Source organism: Otolemur garnettii, unplaced genomic scaffold (assembly GCF_000181295.1).
Source record: "Otolemur garnettii isolate 467f Iridium unplaced genomic scaffold, OtoGar3 scaffold00010, whole genome shotgun sequence".
Taxonomy (NCBI): domain Eukaryota; kingdom Metazoa; phylum Chordata; class Mammalia; order Primates; family Galagidae; genus Otolemur; species Otolemur garnettii.
The window spans coordinates 276,326-296,286 of NW_003852405.1; the positions used below are offsets into that span (position 1 = coordinate 276,326).

Sequence of the window (19,961 nt, forward strand, 5' to 3'; positions counted from 1 at the left end):
TTAAAGCCAATTGTATCTGCTACTAACATTGCAGCCCTTGCTTTCTTCTGGTTTCCATTTGCCTATATTAAAAACTCTATCCCTTCACCCTGAGTCTATTTTTATCCTTTAAGGTAAGATGAGATTCTTGTATAAAGCAGATATCCAGTCTGCGTTTATGTATCCAGTCAGCCAGCCTATGCCTTTTTAAAGGACAATTAAAACCATTCACATTAATTGAGAGAATCGATGATAAGCCTGGTTGTGTTTTGGGTGTTATGATTTTCGGCTGTCCAGGGGACATTTTTAATCCTTTCACCACTGTGGAAGTTGGGTTTTGTTCAAAAATTTCTGGGTGAGTTTACTTGGGAAGTACAGCATTGCACTGTTGTTATGGAGGATGGGTCTGAGAATATCCTGGAGAGCTGTTGTAGTTATGGCAAATTTCTTCAACATGTCTATGTCATTGAAGTATTTGATTTCTCTATCACAAATGAAATTCAGTTTAGCTGGATACAGGATCCTTGGCTGGAAGTTGTTTTGTTTTAGGAGATTAGGGGTCAATGACCATCTTTTTCTGGCTTGAAATGTTTCAGGTGAGAGATCTGCAAGCCTTCTGATATTTCTCCCTCTTGTAGGTGATGCTTTTCTTACATCTGGCTGCTTGCAGAATTTTCTCCTTCATCTTAACTTTGGCAAAGTTAATCACAATGTATCTAGGAGATGCTTTATTTGGATTGAGTCTTGCTGGAGTTCTGAAACTGTCTGATATCTGAAGTTCTGTATCTCTTGTAATGCTTGGGAAATTCTCCTCCAAAATCTCTTGGCCTAGAACATCTGTCCTATAAGGCAAATGTTTGATCTTTTGGAGTGATCCCACAACTCTCTCAGGGAATGATCAGTTTTTGCTCTCCATTTGTCTGCCTCTTTGAGTGTTTGGGAACGTTCAAAACCTTTGTCTTCAGTTTCAGAGATCCTTTCTTCTGCCATGTCTGCTCTATTACTGAGGGATTCTACTCTATTTTGGAGCTCCTCAACTTTTTAATTTCCTTGAGCTCTGCTATCTCTTTTCTCATTATGTCCATATCTTTGGTAACTTGGGCTTTGAATTCTTTAATTTCTTGAGACAACTTTAGAACTCTTTGAAATTCAATTTCTATCTTTTCTTCCATTCTATTTATCTTATTTGCAATCCATATTCTGAATTAGATTTCTGACATTACTGCCATTTGTCCATGCATGCCATCTGTAGTTGTATCTTCTTTGTCATTTCTTGGGAGGGTTGATCTACTCTGGTTATTCATGTTGCCAGAATTCTTCTATTGGGTCACACTATGTTTATTTTCCACCATTTGGTTATTAGAACTGGTAGGGTGGGATTGAATTTGGGTTTCCAGATAGTAGAGACAGCCTCTTACCAAAGCGCTAGTCTTTGTAATTGTGGCTTATTGCCTACAACGTTACAAAGGCCCCTTTCAGAGTTTTTGCTGGAGACTCTGAGGACCTACTTGGTGAGATTGTGCAAGGTAGCTCTGTTTTGATAACAGCCAACCTCTACCCTATCCTAAGAAGCCACAGTATTAGGTTTAAATCTTGACTGTGAAGAGATACAAACAGCTGTGGTACCTCGCCCCCATCCTTCAGTTCTTTTTGGCTATAGAATTTTGAAGGTCAACCTCAGAATGCCCCCAAGTGGACAGCCCCAGACATAGGTTCCAATTAAATTGTCTCAGGCAGTGTAAACCCTGCTCAACAGAGGGGCTCAAGGGTCTCCAACAGCACACTTGAAGCCAGGGATCCACAGTCACACCTACCAGACTCAGTCCACACTGTTGTCCATTTCTCTGTTCACAGGCCCCCACCCACCGGTCTCAGTCCACATCCAGCTAGCCTCTGCTTGCCAGACCAGTTTGAGTCAGGTGACCATGCCCCCACCTGCCAATCTCAGTCCACTGCCTGGCAAACCTGTGTTTGCAGGCTCTGTTAGGGTCAGGGAATTGTACCCCACCCGCATGTCTCAGTCCTCACCTGGTAAGCCTTTGGTCACCAGCCCCACTGGTAACAGGACCATGCCCTCACCCTCAGGTCTTGTTTCATACCTAGCAAGCCACTGCTTGAGAATTCTTTTGGAATCAGGGGACCACATCCTTGCTCTCAGGTCTCAGTCTATGCATAGCAAGCCTGTGCTTGCAGGCCCAGCAGAGGCTGGAGACCAGCCCTGTCTGCCAAACTCAGTCCACACGGGGCAACCACTCTCCCGCTATGGGTGCCATCAGACCCGGGGTTCTGCACCCCGTCCCACCAGACAGCCCAAATCGAAGATCAACACCACCACTGGCTGGGCATAGTCATAACCAGGGGACTGCTCCTCCCGCCAAGTGTCCCTTTTTTCTCACACCCTCTTTCTTTCCCGTTAGTCACAGATTTTGTCCTGATGGTTGGTAGTCCACACTATACCCAGATCTCTTAGGACAAGACCAAACATTTTGTGTTCTGCAGGGGGCAGAACTTCAGACTGCCATGCGAAGAGGAAAGGTGGACTGGGAGTTTGGACTTGTGGGGGAACATAACTGTTCAATTTTATACCTGGTGGGGTGTGTCTAAGTTCATAAGTGGGACCTTCCTGGAGAAAGAGACCTGGAGTTTAAGAGCTTTGATCAGTGAGGTAAAATGAGAGGTCTTTTGTTCCCTGATCATTCACAGATAGCCAGCGGCTGGCCTCCTGCTTAGGGAAAGGGTCTCCCATCCTCTAGTTGATAGGCTTTGTACCTGAAATTTGTTTTCTTAAATGCTCTTCCTTGGAGTTACAGCTTACCGTACTTCTTTCTTGGCTCAGCTCCCCACTTTGGCTTCATAGAATCCAATTCCGTCCAAGTTTTCTTCCTCTGCTCAGGAGCCTCTGCTGAGGGTTGCTACCAGAGCCATCCTTCCAGAATTCCAGAAGTAAATATATTAATAGAAAGGTATGTATAGATGTGATGCAAAGACCTTGACCTTAAGTTTGTAAGGACATATGGGAAACCCTGAAAGATTCTGTATAAGGACCATAATGTGGTCAGATTGGCACTTTAAAATTTGAAGGTTCACTTTGGTTTTAGAGTGGAATCTAGACTGATTGTTTTTAAGACTGGAGGAGGATTGAGTAACATAGGAAAATCCAAAGTCACTCAGTAATCAACACAGAACACTTCTCAGATCACCAAGAAGCGTGTAGGGATTTCTTCTCACCAGCAAGCAATCAAATAAGTTCTGGAGCAGACACCAGCTGAATGTTCGATTTAATTCAGACAATATCCACCTGGAGATAGTGTCAGCTCTCACAGGTTGAGGGCTCAGTTTCACAAGACTACCTCTCATGTCAGGTGATAATCACTAGCCCCAGGTGATGACCAGCTATAAAATAGGGTTTTTTTTTTTTTTCCGAGCCCATCAGGGTTAAAAATAGGGTTCTTACTACCCCTCCTTGATTCATTTAATTTGTTAGAGTGGCTCAAAGAACTCAGGGAAACATTGACTGGTTTATAACACAGGATATGCACAAAAAGAGGCATGAAGCAAGGCATGTGGGAAAGAGTGCAGATCTTTTCTACCCTTTCCAGGTGTGCCACTGTCCAGAAAATTCCACATGTTTGGCACTCTGGAAGCTCTCTGAATTCAGTTTTTTTGGCTTTTATGGAATACTTATTAGGTAGCCATGATTGATTTAACCATTGGCCATTAGCAATTAACTTAACATTCACTCTCCCCTCCCCTCCCCAAAGTTTAGGAGGTGGGATGAGGCTAAAAGTCTCAACCCTTTAATCATGCCTTAGTTTTTTCCTGTGACCAGCTCCCATTCCAATGAGATGACTAGCTACAAGCCCCTAGTCATCTCATTACCCCATAAAAGACACTTTTAATCACTCTGCATATTCCAAGGTTTTGATAGCTTTTTGCCTAGAAGTGGGATTAAGAAAGAACAAATACATATATATTTCACAATATCACAAGAACCCTTTAGGAAGTTATGATAATAATCCATCCGGGAGATGATGGTTATTTAGGTAGAGTAGTGGTAGTAAGATAAAGAGAAGGGGTATATTTGATAGAAATGTAGGAAGTAGAATAAATAGTATATGGTACTTGATTATGTGTGGGGCGATAGGACAGAAAGTTTGTGGCTGTGTCAAGTTGGTGTGTCTTGGTTCCATTTACTATGAATGTGAAGAAGAATGTGGATGGCTAGAGTAGGATGGAGGAAACCCTCATGAATTATCTTTTCCAATGTTTCTATTTCAGAAGACTTGTTGAAAATGTGGTGGTTTCAGCAAGGCCTCAGTTTTCTTCCTTCAGCTCTTGTAATTTGGACATCTGCTGCTGTAATGTTTTCATACATTACTGCAATAACGCTTCACCATGTAGACCCTGCCTTGCCTTACATCAGGTCAGTGGGATGTATTCTTTGTATAGAAGAATCTTTGTCTCATTTTTATTTTAACATTTAATGTCAACCTTTTAATGTTAAACGAACATTTAATGTCAACTTTTTAGAGATCAGATTTTATATTGGCATTACAGCCATAAAGGGAATATAAAAAGGAACTTGAATTTGGTTTTTTCTGCATGCTAGAGAAATGTGGAAACAGCAGAATAAGATTGAGTGAGTGAATTGAATTGTGATTCTTTAGTACCCTGATTCCCAAATAAGGACTTGAGGTTATCTCAGAAGATAGAATTGAAATTAATCTCCTCTTAAAATTCAAATGCTAGAAATAACAATAAAAATATGAAAAGACAGTGGTAATAAACATTTATTGATCTACTCACAATGTACAGGGTAATGTGAGCCTTCTCTTTGTCTTATAGGAGATAGGAACTATTATCCTCATTTGAGAGAGGAAGAAATGAGGTCTGGGAGGTTAAGTTATTTGCTCAAGGGCACATAACTCAGTTAGTGTTGGAACCAAGATTTAAATGAGAGCAATTTGACTCTGGGGGCTGTGCTCATATTCTTTATGGCATGCTGCCGAGATATTTTTGACATGTTAAGTGTCAAAATTTATCAGTAATATTTTTGAAATCTCACAACTAGTGATGATGTAAAGGTGGGTACTTAATTGTATATACTCTATCCATACCCTTTTTTCCCCAATTACACAAGTAGGAAGTAATTATCAGAATAAAATTTTAAATAAGACCAGAATGATTATAAAAATAAAATGTGAAAGTCCTTTCTGATCCCTAGCAGTTCAGAAATGACTCATAGTTTGGTAGGTTTCCTTCCAGAGTTTGGTTTGTTTTTTTTTTTTTTTTTTTTATTTTTTCTCTCTCTCTTTTCTTCTTTTTTTTCTTTTAACATTTTTTGGGCTTTTCATTTTGTCTCATTTATAAAAAATGATAGCATATTGATATTGCTTGTTTATCTTCTCTCCCCCTTTTTCTGGCTGTTACAAACAATGCTCTAGTGAAGATCTCAAACATAGAACTTTACATTCTGCTAGAGAAACATGAAGCTTAAGGAGCCTGACCATTATTTATTAACTCCAAGAGAAGACACATATTAAGATTGATGGAGGTTCTTCACTTTATTTTTTTTTCTTCTTAGTACTTGTCTGCTTTCATTTTAAAGAGCTTTACTAAAGTCATCACTCCATGAGTTCCACATTCATGCATTCAACCAACTGCAGATTGAAAATATTCTGGCAAAGAAAATTCCATAAAGTTTTGAGATAGAGGGAAGGTAAACAGTGGGACCTGTGGAACATATTGCAAGGGTACAAGTCAAATCTATCAAGTATAGAACATAAATGTCTTAACACAATAGTCAAGCAAATGAGGTGAAAGCTATATTAATTAGTTTGATGTATGCACTCCAAATTGTATAAAAAAATCAACACATTATACCCCACATGTGCATAAATATATTCATGATCTATGTGTAAATGACTTAATAAAAGGAAAAAAAAAAGAAAAAAGAGGAACCCCCAGGTGTTGATAACCTTCAAGTTGATTATTATTTTGTCATCTTTAACAATATTTCTTTATAGTTACCAAAAGTATTCATGTATACTAATACACTATGAAGTCAAAGAAAAGACATTTTAATAAAGATAACATCATTTTAAAAAAAAGTTCCAAAATGCAAAACTTGAATTTGCCATTTGCCAAGTACTTCTTGAATCCACACAAATGAAGTGATGTGTAGTTTATAATGTTGGGTAATTCAGAGATGATTATAGAAATACACAAGAGGATGTTCGTAGGTTATATGCAAATACTGTGCCATTTTATGTATGGGACTTGAGCATTGCTAGATTTTGGTTTCTGAAGGCACATACTAGAGCCAGTCCCCCACACATACCAAGGGAAGATGTAATCATTTAAGAAGTGATTGGGTTTTTTCTCAGAGTTTCAGTTCCCTGATGATACTGCCTGTGATTTTGTTAATAGTACCCTAGTCACTTCCTTTCCCAACCCTCTCTTTCTTTTTTTCTCTTTTTCTAGAAACAAACTTAGCATTACCCTGGAGTCTTTCCACAGAATTCTAAAATATGTATTTAAATACATATATTAATCTAGTACTTATGTTTAGTTCTCAAGTTCACTTCCTTTATCTGCAGAAGGATTAAACTATAATAGATACTCTGCAAAGTTCCTTTCCATTCATAAATGCTGTCCTAAAGGTTTCGTTATTATAGCCCCAAAAGATGTAACCAAATGTAAATTTCATTTCAAAAGCAGTTTCACTGCAAGTATACTTCATGTGTTCTCTTAGTTGGTTCCACTGGGGTATAAGAAGAAGATATTATAATATCTAGGTTTGCTTTTTAATCTAAAAATATTTAAGCCTTACTGGTATTTAATATATGGAACAATAATATAATAAATACATGTATTTTGAAGTTATATGGTCAGATTCTTTTGGGGGTGGTATGAGATCAAAACAGTTTGGTGATTACTGGGATATAGTACTTTGCTAATAAGGTGATGGGCGTGGCTGTTTTCATTTTAGGCCACTTAATGTTATTTTGTTCCCCTGTTAAAAGAAGGAACACTGTTAGCCAACCCTCTTGGAAATGCATGCCCTTTGTTTATTTTGGGGTCATCCAAAACAGTGGCATCATTTGGAATGCAACTATTAAAAATATTGACTTTTTAAAAGAATAATACATACACATTGTAGAAAATTTGAAAGGTAGAAGGCATAGAAAAACTCTTTATTCCTCAATTCCTGAAGATGATCAGAGAGTTATAAAATCTTCACTTGATCTTAGCCCAAAGGCTAAGAAGCGATACAAAATCTTTTGTATGTAAAAATACATTTTATTATTTTATAATTGTTTATTTTTTGTTTCTCCATTGTCACTGCACTTTTTGGCCGGGGCTGGGTTTGAACCCACCACCTCTGGCATATGGGGCCACCCTAATCCTTTGAGCCACAGGCACTGCCCTTTTCTTTTCTTTCTTTTCTTTTTTTTTTTTTTTTGAGACAGAATTTCACTTTGTCACCCTTGGTAGAGTGCTATGCCATGGAGTCATAGCTCACAGCAACCTCTAACTCTTGGGCTCAAGTGATCCTCTTGCCTCAGCCTCACAAGTAGCTGGGACCATAGGCACCCATCACAATGCCTGGCTATGTTTTGAGGCGGGGGTCTCATTCTGGCTCAGGCTGGTCTTGAACTTGTGAGCTCAGGCAGTCCACCTGCCTTGGCCTCCCAGAGTGCTGGGATGCTAGGATTATAGGCATGAGCCACCGCTCCCGGCTCCCTGCACATTTTAATTTTTTAAGAGAATGACTCATGGAATTATAAGGATCCGACCCTTACAATTTATGTTTATTACTTAAATGTTTAATACTTTTTCTTTTACTTAACCCCCCCAGTCCAGCTGTTCACCAAATCTTACTGATTCCTTGAGAAACATGCCTTTCTACTTCTTTTTTATTTCCATTCCATTGTCTTTGTTGAGATCCTGATTTTCTCTTTCCAATAGGACAGCAATTGAAGGCCAGGACTTTGTCTTTTTAATGTTTATAGTAGTTTGAAGGAAGAGGAAATAACTCATATTTAATGGATGGCTCCTCTGAGCCTGCTACTTAGTATACTAGATACTTAACATACATTACCACACTTTATTTCATGCTTGTATTGCTCCAATGAGGTTGGGAGGGAATGAGTAGCCCCATTTTACAAATGAAGAAGCAGTTTAAAATCTTTTATCTAAAAGATTGAATCCAAGGTCTTACAAAAAATGTTGGGATTTTAATCTGGGTCCTTATTTTCTACTACCCTGAAAGAAAGGAATTTAAATATACATTGCAGTACAGTGTGATAAGTGATTTTAATGAAAGTCTGGACAGTGTGCTAGAGGAGTTGTCCAAGGCTTTACGGGGGAGAGAGCTTAAAACTGGTCAGGAGTGGAAGCCGCCTAAGGCCAAGGGCATCAATCTGTTTCACTTACCTCTATATTCCTAGCCCTAAAATGGTGTCTAGCATATGGTAAGAGCTTGGTAAATATTTTTTAGATTGATCAGTAGGTGAAAATGTATTAATTGAACTATACTCAGAGTCAACAACAGGTCTAAAAAGACAGAGTTATGAAAGGGCCTGTGGTTTTTAGGGGGATATTCTTCTGGTGGGACAGATAAACTCATCTGCCTAGTTGATAGCACAGTGTTAACATACCAGGGATAGCTTTTTAAGGCTAATTTATATAGATTTCTATTGTGTAGGAAAAAAAAATCTTAAATGATGTGAGTAGAAAGTGAAGTAGGCAAGTATTTGTGAGCTCAAATTGTTATGTTCTCCTTAAGAAACTGATGTGAGAGTTAAGCTCATAGGCATGCATAAGATAAAGAGTTTGAAGTAACTCGTTACTTCTTATCCCTTAGAAGAAATCCTTGTGTATATCTAATGTGAGAAACCCATATTTCCTTTTTTTTCTTTCAGTGACACTGGTACAGTAGCTCCAGAAAAATGCTTGTTTGGGGCAATGCTCAATATCACTGCAGTTTTAGGTAAGTAACGAGAGTGGTTTTAATAATAAAAGTTAATAGCTAAATTGCTACTGTGTTTTCTCCTTTAAACACTATTGTTTTCCTTGTTTCATTTTCTAGTTATACTTGAATAAACGTTATCAGTTATTGATCACAGTTATAAAAGAAAACCCTTTTCTAGAATGCTAAATTACAGAAGTCTTTAAAAAATATAGAGAGAGCTATTTGAGAACTCATTCAAATAGAAGTTGTTAAGTAAAGTATAACCATATATTTCTTGGGGCTTCTTAAGCAACCAGTAGGAAACACAATTGACCACAACTAATCCCAACTAAATTCCTTTCAGGTAAACAGTTTAGATGTTTGAGAATAGAAGTAGAATCATGTTTTGATATTTGAGTAATATAATAATGCCAAATGTATTGCTACTACAATATTTTACATTTCTATTTATTTATTTTGAACAAATTTTTATTAATGGTTTACTAAAATGTTTTTCCTATCACGTGTAAATATTTTAAAAAATTGCATTTTTCTATTTTATTTGCTTGGGTCAAAAATGGAAGATCATTCAATTTACAGAAATTCACTTTTGTGACTAAACTCTTCAGAAACATGTCTACAAAAGTGTATCTCAGTTATGTTTTCTACACTGCTGAGTTCTTGACAATATTTCTGCAATAGAAAATTCAATTTGTCCCATTCTTGACTCGCAGATAGGTAAGGTGGGCTTTTTTCCTTTATAATTGGCTACTATATCTGATTGGGCTAAGTTGTAATTTGAAATACGTAGATGAGGCAAATAAACTTTTTGGGTTTTGTTTGTTGTTTGTTTTGCTTAGGTCCATTTTATCCACATTCTAGAGGTAGTTACTTTTGATTTGGTGCTTATTGTAAAAATATTTTGTGTTTTGTGTAACTTGTCATTAGAAATTTTGAGAAAACATCAAACTTAAGATCTAAGTTTTATCCTAAATACAGTAGAACCTCTGTAAGTTGACCATCCAAGGGACTGTAACAAACTAATCAACATACAAAGGTGATCAACACAAGGAATTTCCATTGAGTACATATGGCACATGTCTATGAAAATTAGGTCAGTTTAAACAGGTGATCAACTATGGAGGTTCTGCTGTATTTGCAAATGTGAGACCCATGGAAGGCTAATTATTTGCTATCATGGGGAGAGATCAGTACTTTTATAATAAAACTTTAAGATTTTTTAAAAAACCTATAGGACGTCCTAGCTACTCAAATGTCTGAAATAAGAAGATTGCTTGAGTGAGTTTGACTCAGGCCTGGGCAACATAGCAAGACCTCTATCTCTATGAAAAAAAAACAACCTACAGCTGTTTTTATTTTCTCTCAGATTAATTATAAAAGGAAAATCCTAGGAGTCACTTTTGTGAACTCTTCATTGGCAGCTATTTCTTAGTTATTATTTTGTCATTTGGGGGGTTATCTGTTCCCAGGTGTTGCTACCATTTATGTTCGTTATAAGCAAGTTCATGCTCTGAATCCTGAAGAGAACTGTATCATCAAATTAAACAAGGCTGGCCTTATACTTGGAATACTGAGTTGTTTAGGACTTTCTCTTGTGGCAAACTTCCAGGTTTGTATTTTAGCCCAGATAAGTATTTTCCTGAAGAATACACATATATACACTAAAAACAAAATCTGAAATAGTTGCATGCTATTATTTTTTCTTTACCTTAACAAAATAGAGTTAACTGCCTTTAAATTATTTGGCTCTCTTAGAAATAGCTACCTTCACAATTAGAAAAATACACATTTAATAATCAAAATAAATACAAATTATTCTAACTTTCTTAGGATCCACAGGACAATTATTAGACTCTATATTATTGGTTAGAGATTACTTCAAGACCAAATAGAATTGATATAAATTATAAGTGACACAATTAACAGTTTTTAATATGCCTAACAAGGTACAGTTATTTACCCATTTTATCTACTTGCTTAGATGTTTCTTTGATTGCCTGCATTCTTAGGTGCCTAACCTAACAGAGGAGATAAAGGGAATATCTGTACCTCTTCTATCTTTTTCTTAGGGTGAAATAATGAAATAAATACTTAAAGTAGCAGTCAGCTTTTGGGCTGAATCTCCAATATAAGGAAAAGAGGGAATTTATAGCTAAGGAACAGGGTGGGGGTAAATTTCAGTGGATAGTAAATTTCTAGTCTGGACATTAGCAGTAATGAGGGATTCTGGCTAAAGTAACTATCTTAGTTCATTTGAAGGAATACCTGCGGCTGGGTATTATAAAGAAAAGAGGTTTATTTGACACATGATTTTTCAGAAGCATGTCAGCAGCATCTTGTTCTGGTGAGAGCTTCAGACTGCTTCCACTCATGGCAGGAGGTGAAGGAGAGATGGTGTGTGCAGAGATTACATGGCAAGAGAGGGAACAGGAGAGCAAGGGGTGAAGTGCCAGGCTATCTTTAACAACCAACTTGCATAGGAACTAATAGAGCAAGACCTCACACACCTGTACCCAAGGCATTAGTTATAAGGGATCCAATTACATGATCCAATACCTCCCTTTATGCTCCTATCTCCAAAATTGGGAATCAGATTTCAACATGAGATTTGAAGGGGACAAACACCCAAAATACAGTACTGACCTAACAGGATTCTTGCTGGAGGAGAGGCCAGTGTGATAAGACATCACTTGGGGGATAGTGGAGGTTGAGGAACCCAGATATTGAGAGTGATCAGATACAGAGGACAAGGAATTCTGGCTAAACTGACTTCATAGGGTTCTTGCTAAAATTGAACAATGTGGAGACAAACACAGAAACCCAAAAGTCACAGCCTGGTTGAAAAGAGAGTTCAGAGGAACCTGAGTAGAACTGGTCAAGGAGAGAATTTTTGTCACCTGACAGTGACTCATGTCATTCTACTGGCATTCATTTGCTAGATGTGGTGGAGAGGGAGGAATGCAGGCAGGCCAGGGCTCTACCAAAAAAATATCATTTTGCTGGGCATTAGGAAAACAAAAATTTGGGGTGCACAGCTAGCTAGCTGTCTATGCCACAAATAGGGTCCTTCCTGCCTTTTCTAAAAAGTTTCCATAGCTCAGTGAAAGTGTTCTGGGGAATTTATGGGTAGTGTGCAGAGATTATGAGGGTATCACTACTATGGGTAATGATTCTTTGCTTCAGTTTTCTCTTGATCAATTTAACAGTATTTCTCATCATGCATATGGTAAAAAGGAATCTGAAATATTTGTTTGCACAACCCAGTAAATTCCAATAGCAGCTCCTGATAGCAAACACACTAGCTGCCTTTCCAACTTAATCTCATTCACTTAAGACAGCTTATATCTTTCTTTTGTTGTTTTCAGCTTTCATTCTAATTTACCTTATCTCAGGAGTCCTTGTGGCCTTGTTATTTTGAATCAAGTTACTTTTTCTCTCCTGATTACATTTCTTCATACATCTTTGAATGTCCTCTTCATCTTTCAGTGATGGCTTCATCCCTGGGCCCTGCTTATAAGCAGATTCTTGTAACTCTTCTTCCTTTTTAATGTAAACTTTCCCTACTTATTTAAAACTGATGAATGCATTTCCTCCTCTTCCTCTTCCCTCTTTCACAGGGACAAACTCCAGTTGATTTATATAGGAAAAACTGTCCACAGACTAGGTTATAAATGGTTTGCCATTACAGACCTTGGCTTAGAAGGGAAGTTTGCACTATGTTTTAAACAGAATAGGAACTTACTGGTTTTTACCTCTTGAATATGTCCACTTCTCTCCATTATCATGTTTACTTTCCTCATTACTGTCATTTTCTCTATCAATTTAGGTTTCATCATCTCTCACCTGATCTACTGCCATAGCCTCCCTCAGTGGTTCCTCTGCATTCACATTGCTTTAATCATTTCTTCATACTGTAGTCAAAGTGTTTTTTTAAAAATATATATACCTCTTACCTTGCTTCCTAAAACTGCATCAAAAGAGATAATTGAGAGAGGAAAACATAATTTGGTGAACTGCCAAACTATCTAATCAACTCAAAGATCTTGGCCTATGTCTACCTCTTTAGTCTTATTCTGCATCATTCCCCTTCTTAATGTCTCCATTGTGTAGGCTTATTTAACTACTTTTTATGAGGTTGGACAATTAAGTTTGCAAACTCTTCCTAGAAAAAGTTCTGCACACCTCACTGATGACTATCACGGGGGTTACCAGATGACCAAGGGGAGTATTTTGAAGGTGACCATTCAGCAATGAGCTGAATGTAGCACTTTTTCTACAGTGAGTTCATGACCTTAATTGTCCAACCCCATATATGCCATTTCCTTTGGTATGCCACGACAACCAAGCTAAATAGACACAGGTCTCAGCATAGACCATACTTGCTCAGGGAAGTCTTTTCTGTCAGCTTTTGCTGCCATATATATATTTGTGTGTATGTGTTTTTCAAGCCTCCATAAACTGAATCTTCATAGCTCTTATTACAGTCTAATTTTATGTCAATGATTGTTTAAATTTATTTTTCAATTTTTTAAAATTGATATATTTTTCCACTAATTACAAGCACAGTGGTTTTGTTCACTTTTATATCTCTAACACCTAGCATGGTACTTAGCACAAACATGCTCTTGTTAATTATTTAGGATCTTAGGAGAGGTTAAAGGGACTAAGCTGGATTGGAAAAAATTCTCATTGCATTTAAAGAGATGCCTAATAATCACTATAATATGGTATTTGAAAAAAAGCTAACAAGAAATATTGTATAAATATAATTTCTTTGAAAAGCAAGTGTACATACAGTGTTTAGCAAAACAAATGTGTGGTAAATGTCCTCAATGTCCACTTAGAGTTATTTTTTCCCTTCCTAGAAAATGTATTCTCAAGGAGATTGGTAAGGGATTTATAGGCAGAAATTTTTTTGGTTTCCTAGAGCTGCCATAACAAACTACCACAAACTGGGTAGCTTAACACAATATAAATGTGTTCTCCCAAAGTTCTGGAAGCCAGGAGTCTGAAATCAAAGTGTTAGTAGGGTTGACTCTTTCTAGGGGACTCAGAGGAAGAATCTTTTTCTAGCTTCTGGCAGTTGCCAGTAATCTTTGATGTTCCTTGGTTTGTGACAGCACACTCCATAATTTATGGAATTTATGTGTTGTTATGTGGCATCCTCTTCCTAGAAAATTTTGAAAAGGGTAAGGATAAGTAAGAAGAAGATTAGTTCCTAAGTTTCATTGACTGTTTTTAAGTAAAGATTACAGATCATTCAATATATAACTTAAAATTTTATATCAGAGATTTGCTTCTGACCACCCATAAACCTCTGTAAATTTCTCTTGTTTTTGTCTTCATTTTGTTAAGGGATATATATATTTTTCACTTTAATTTTATCTTTTGATACATAATAGATGTACATACTTGGGGGTAATTTGTAAAGATCAATGTAATGGAATAGCTTAAATCACCTTAAATAACTGTCTTTATGCTAGAGATATTCAAATTATTCTCTTGGCTATTTTGAAATATTAATTTTATTTATATTTAGATCAGATTTAAATTGAAACTCGATATTTCCAGTATTTTAGGCCATCCTGATCTTTACCTTGCCACTATACCTTTTCTATGACCCTTATCAACATCTAACATACTGTGGAATTTCTTGATTTCTAAAGTTTATTGCTTGTTTGTGGGGTAAACCCCCACAAAAATTAAATGAAATGTGTTTTTTTTTTTGTTTTTTTTTTTTTTAATAAGAGGAAGGGCTTTATTCATCGGCCGGGAGCTTACGGCATAGAAGATTTCCAAATGGCAGTGCTCCAAAATGTGCTCTTTTAATTCCAGAACTGAGCGAAAAGACTTGTGAGTATTATGTGCTTTTGTCGAGGCCCTAAACGACCTGAGAAAACAAGGTGGGGGCCTGCAAGCCAGGCGTAAAAACCTCTTACAGGTAACCCCGACTGTGCAGTCAAGTCAGCCTGTCAGATAAGGGTTGAAACCGCCCATCTGTGCAGAGGACATGACTCAAAGGTTGATGTGAGTAAAAAGAAAAACTCCATCGTAATGATGTCGAGTAAAATACTCCATCGTAACTGCAGGGTCTCCAAAGCCATAAGAAAACAGTCATGAAGCCAGTTTCTCGGAAATTTAATTGAGTACATAGAAGAGAAAGGTTTTACTCCTCTGTTTATCCTAACCTTTAACTTTAACAATAGAAGTCAGATAATGTATTGTTCTTTTAGATCTTCCAAGAGGAATAGCCTGAGGCTAGCTTAAGATGGTTGTCTTTCTTTCCCGGATTTTCTTTCTTTAGGCTGATCTTATGATGGCTATCTCACATTCCTGGACTTTCTTTCTTTTTTATAGTTTAAGATAAGAAATGAGGATGTTAGGATTATCGATCAATGTGGTGTACGTGACTAGCTCCCAATAAAAAGGAGTAGAAAATAAAGACATTTTGCTACATGCCACCTAAGAGTGTGTAGTCATTTCTTGCTTTTAAACAATTCTAGGAGCGAGCTTGCACCTGCGGCCAAGCCGTCCTTCTCTCCCCGTGAGAAAGAACATCACCCAACACTTGTTTGTATATCTTCACTAAATTCTATGAGGGCTGGATTTTTGTCTATTTTATTCACTAATGTATCTGAAGACTTAGAATAGTGCCTAGCACTGAATAGGCACCTAATAAACATACTATTAAATAAGTAAAAGAGTAGGGTCCCTGCCTATAGCTCAGCAACTAATGTGCCAGCCATATACACCTGAGCTGGTGGGTTTGAATCTAGCCCAGGCCTGCCAAACAGTGACATCTACGACCAGGAAAAAAAAAAAAAATAGCAGGAGTTGTAGTGGGCACCTGTAGTCCCAGCTACTCGGGAGGCTGAGGCAAGAGTTGGAGGTGGCTGAGATGCTAGGGCACTCTACCGAGGGTGACATAATGAGACTCTCTCTCAAAAAAAAAAAAAAAAAGAGTAAAAGAATAAATGAATAATTACTGTCATCGTCAGTGGTAGCATATGAAACAATTAGACTTTACTATAATCCTCATGTAATAAGTATTTTTGTAGAGTCAACAGAGATGCATGGTGAATGTCCTAGCAAAATCTCTGGCTTGTGCTTTGAAATATTATATTGCCAATGTATTCTGAGTTTCTCTATTGACTTATTCCTTCTTTCTGTCTCTCAGAAAACAGTCCTTTTTCCTGTACATGTTAGTGGAGGTGTGCTCACTTTTGGTATGGGTTCATTATATATGTTTGTTCAGACCATCCTTTCCTACCGAATGCAGCCCAAAATTCATGGCAAACAAGTCTTCTGGATCAGACTCCTGTTGGTTATCTGGTGTGGAGTAAGTGCCCTTATCAGTATCCTTCACTGTAAAATGTGGCTATTACTGGGAAAAAATTGAGTAACAGAATTTAAGTGAACATAATTGGCACATGTTAAGGAGTTTTGTTTTGTTTTTTTGAAGAGAAATTCTTAGGTTCATAACCTTAAGTTAAAGGATATGAAACATGAAATTCAGGTTTTATATAGGACCTCAGTAATTGAGCTGGGAGCAAAGATAATGTTTAGCCTGATTTTACTCAGTTCAAAGAAGTAGAAGAGTAATGCCCTCCCTAAGAACAATTATCTAACAGAAGTTTGATTGAACTGCTAATTTTCTGAGGAAAGGAGGGGGTTGACTATGAGTACCATTTTGTAGTGATATTCTGGCATTTTGTATGTTTTGTAATACTACTGCTGTGTAACATTAAGTCTTTAAGAAAATGGGTTTGGGCTTTGGTAATACGAGTAACCCTCTTGGTTTTTGTTTTGAATCTAATTTAAACTTACAGATCTTTTCTGAGATTCTTCCTTGACTTATTTTTTTATAGTGCTGACTTGCTCATCACTTTTGTACAGTGGGAAATTTGGGACTGATATAGTACAGAAACTCCACTGGAACCCTGAGGATAAAGTAAGAATTTAGAATCTATAAAACTTACATTCAAGATGGCTATTTTCATTGACTTTTGAAGTATTTTTCATTTTATCACTAATAAGCTTGTTTGGTAATAATCAGTTACGTATTAGGATAATTTTCTAGTTATGATAGTGGTTATGTAGAATCTATGATCTGTGGATGTTTTAAAGACTCAAAGAAACTGTGATGGCAAAAGGGTTTTCTCAGAAATTGACTCCCCTAAATGTGGGTATAGTATGTGCTCAACTGAGAGTTTTTATTTTTAGAATATTTGTTTTCTGAGTTAAAAAAAGTGTCTTCTCCTACCTTTAATCTGGAAATACATTATGGACTCTGTGTTTGTCTTCTAATATAGTAGATATCTGAATGGAGATAACATCTTTGGTCCTGAGAATAAGAGAAGGGACTTATACTAAATAAATAATAAAATGAATTCATCTGTTTCCACAAACCACACAGTAGCATTTTATTTTATTTTTAAGAATTCTTTCTGAACATAATTTACTAAATTCTCCTAATTATAACCCAGATGCTATTTAATACTCTAAAAGTAGCACTTACTAAGTTGTCCTGAGTGTTGTTACACTCTCCTTAGCAGCATTTTATGAATCTGGTGGTATTGGGAGAGGCAATCATTACTCCTTGACTGTAGGCTAGACACACTCTTATTCTCTCTGAGTTATTTAAGTGGAAATTTTATTTGCTCTAGGTGAAAGAAAGATAGCTAATATCATTAGGAAGACTTCCTAATGTCTGCTCTTTAGTTCTCTAAGTATGTTCAGTAAATTAAGGGGTTGATTTTTATAAGGCAGATTGGTTTATAAGAATTATTATATTTTTTAAATTTGAGAAGTAGTATAGGTCGTGAATGAAATTTTGCAAAAATTATTTTTTTATTTTTATTCTGTCATTCAAGGGTTATGTGGTACACATGATTACAACTGCAGCTGAATGGTCTATGTCAGTTTCCTTCTTTGGTTTTTTCCTGACTTACATTCGTGATTTTCAGGTAAGAAAACACAGTATTATATTTATGTAGTTGTGAAATAAGAGAAGTGTCCATAGGATAGTCTCCAGCTTTTTAAAATGATGTAACTTTCTAGGTAAATTGTCCTGGGCTTAGAGAAATAGTGTTTTGCTGCAAGACTCAGCCTTAAATGTGAGGTTCTAAAACCAGTTTCAAGAAGTTCTTTCATAGAATTTTCATCAAGTCTGTGTAGATTTACATTCTCAAGATGTAGTTTTACTGATTCTTAGTAGAAACCAGAGAAAAACAGGGAACTTATGAAATAGAGAAGCTTGTTTTCCTGGATTAATTGGTAATAAAGATGATACCTTTGGCTATACAACAGCTTTGTCACTCTTGTTACCCATTAGAATTGATGTATATTCCTAATCACAAAATGTAATCTACAGACATGTTGAAGACATAATCTTGCTTGAAGAAGAAAAGTTCTATATATAATTTTCTTTTCTGTTCCAGAAAATTTCTTTACGGGTGGAAGCCAGTTTACATGGATTGACCCTATATGACACTGCGCCTTGCCCTATTAACAATGAACGAACACGACTACTGTCCAGAGATTTTTCATGAAAGGATAAAGTATTTCTATAAATTATTTTGATTCTCAGGGATTGGAGAAAGGTTCACAAAATTTTTTTATTCTGCTCTGAAAATTTCAACTAATCAAGGCTAACAGTAACATTGATGAATAGTGATAATCAGGAAACATGAAAGAAGCCATTTGATGAGTTATTTTATGGGATATCATCAAGATGACTTTAAAAATATTTATGCCTATACTTTTTTAATCCAGCAAATAAAACCAAAGGACTCTGACATTGTAGTTCTTTTATACTTTATTTAAGAGAGAAAACTTGAAGTGCACCAAGCTGTCAACGCAACTCAGCCTTTCACATTTTGTAAGTCATTGTAAAGCATGTTTTGTTGGGAGCACATTTAAGAGCAACATTTTCCACAACTCTAAATAATAAGCATTGGTCATTAAATCCTTTAGAATTGGGTGTTCAAGCAGGAGTTTTACCATGTTAATACATTTCTCATAGTCTTTAAAATTTTTTCGTTCTGGGGTCTACCAATAAAGGAAAGTAGACTTGAATTCATGTGAGCTCTTCCATGGCTTAAGTTTTACCTAAGAGATTCTGTAAGTATTGATTTTTTTTTTTTTTTCTGGCTATAAGGCCAGGTACTATACTAATTGGTCTATCATATATACTTGCAATAGTTTCATAAAGTTTAGTCTCTGGTATATTTTAATTCACGATGAATGAGAGTGGTCCCTGTAGTTAAATTAACGTCAATCATGTTTTATATAAAACAAGGATTGTATTATATAAGGGTGAGAAGTTTGTTAATAATAGCAGATATGATTAATATCAAACAAAAGTCACCCCAACAATAATCAATACTTTGTTAGATTTTCACTTTTAGCAAATTATAATTACTTGTAAAAGTAGTCCTTGAACAGGTAAGTATTAAGCCTTTTTAATAGGCTGTAATCTTTGGATTTTTTTATTTTTTTCATGTATACATTAATTCATTTATTAGGTACAATGTGCTGATTTCATATAGAATTAGGGATGCTTAGATCACACTGGTTAATATATACCTCATCTCGTTTACTTAATTACTATGTTAAGACATTTATACTCTATACTAATAGATCTGACATGTACCCTTACATTATGCACCAAAGTGTGATCCCATAATTCACCCTCCCTCAATCTGACTTTCCCCCTCCCCTCCCATCCTCCCTCCTCTGTCCTTCATCTTGGGCCATAGTTGTGATCTATTCTTCATATGAAAGTGTGAGTGATTATAAATTGGTTTCATAATAGTACTGAGTACATGGGATATTTTTTCTTCCATTCTTGAGATACTTTATTAAGTAGGATATGTTCTAGCTCCATGCATGGAGCTGTAATCTTTGTACAGCCAAAATTCTAAGGAACAAAATCAGAAATCCAATAAAAACTATATGTAAAATAATTGCGATACATGCATCTATCAAAACAATTTTGTCCTTT

The 19,961-nt window shown here is 36.3% G+C and overlaps 1 protein-coding gene across 2 annotated transcripts in view; it reads left to right on the forward strand.

The window, feature by feature from the left end:
* The window catches only part of DRAM2 (DNA damage regulated autophagy modulator 2), a 27,051-nt gene extending 8,298 nt beyond the window's left edge, over nucleotides 1-18,753 (forward strand). Inside the window, exons 1-8 of one of the 2 annotated variants that reach the window (XM_003784035.3) lie at nucleotides 2,838-2,942; nucleotides 4,258-4,402; nucleotides 8,907-8,974; nucleotides 10,426-10,565; nucleotides 16,134-16,311; nucleotides 16,825-16,907; nucleotides 17,830-17,922; nucleotides 18,397-18,753. In XM_003784035.3, the coding sequence (XP_003784083.1) occupies nucleotides 4,272-4,402; nucleotides 8,907-8,974; nucleotides 10,426-10,565; nucleotides 16,134-16,311; nucleotides 16,825-16,907; nucleotides 17,830-17,922; nucleotides 18,397-18,507 (804 nt within the window). In that variant the 5' untranslated portion in view covers nucleotides 2,838-2,942; nucleotides 4,258-4,271 and the 3' untranslated portion in view covers nucleotides 18,508-18,753. Of the gene's footprint in view, nucleotides 1-2,837; nucleotides 2,943-4,257; nucleotides 4,403-8,906; nucleotides 8,975-10,425; nucleotides 10,566-16,133; nucleotides 16,312-16,824; nucleotides 16,908-17,829; nucleotides 17,923-18,396 lie in introns of those variants that run through there. The other variant, XM_012801765.2, reaches the window with a different exon arrangement.
* Nucleotides 18,754-19,961: the final 1,208 nt, after the last annotated feature.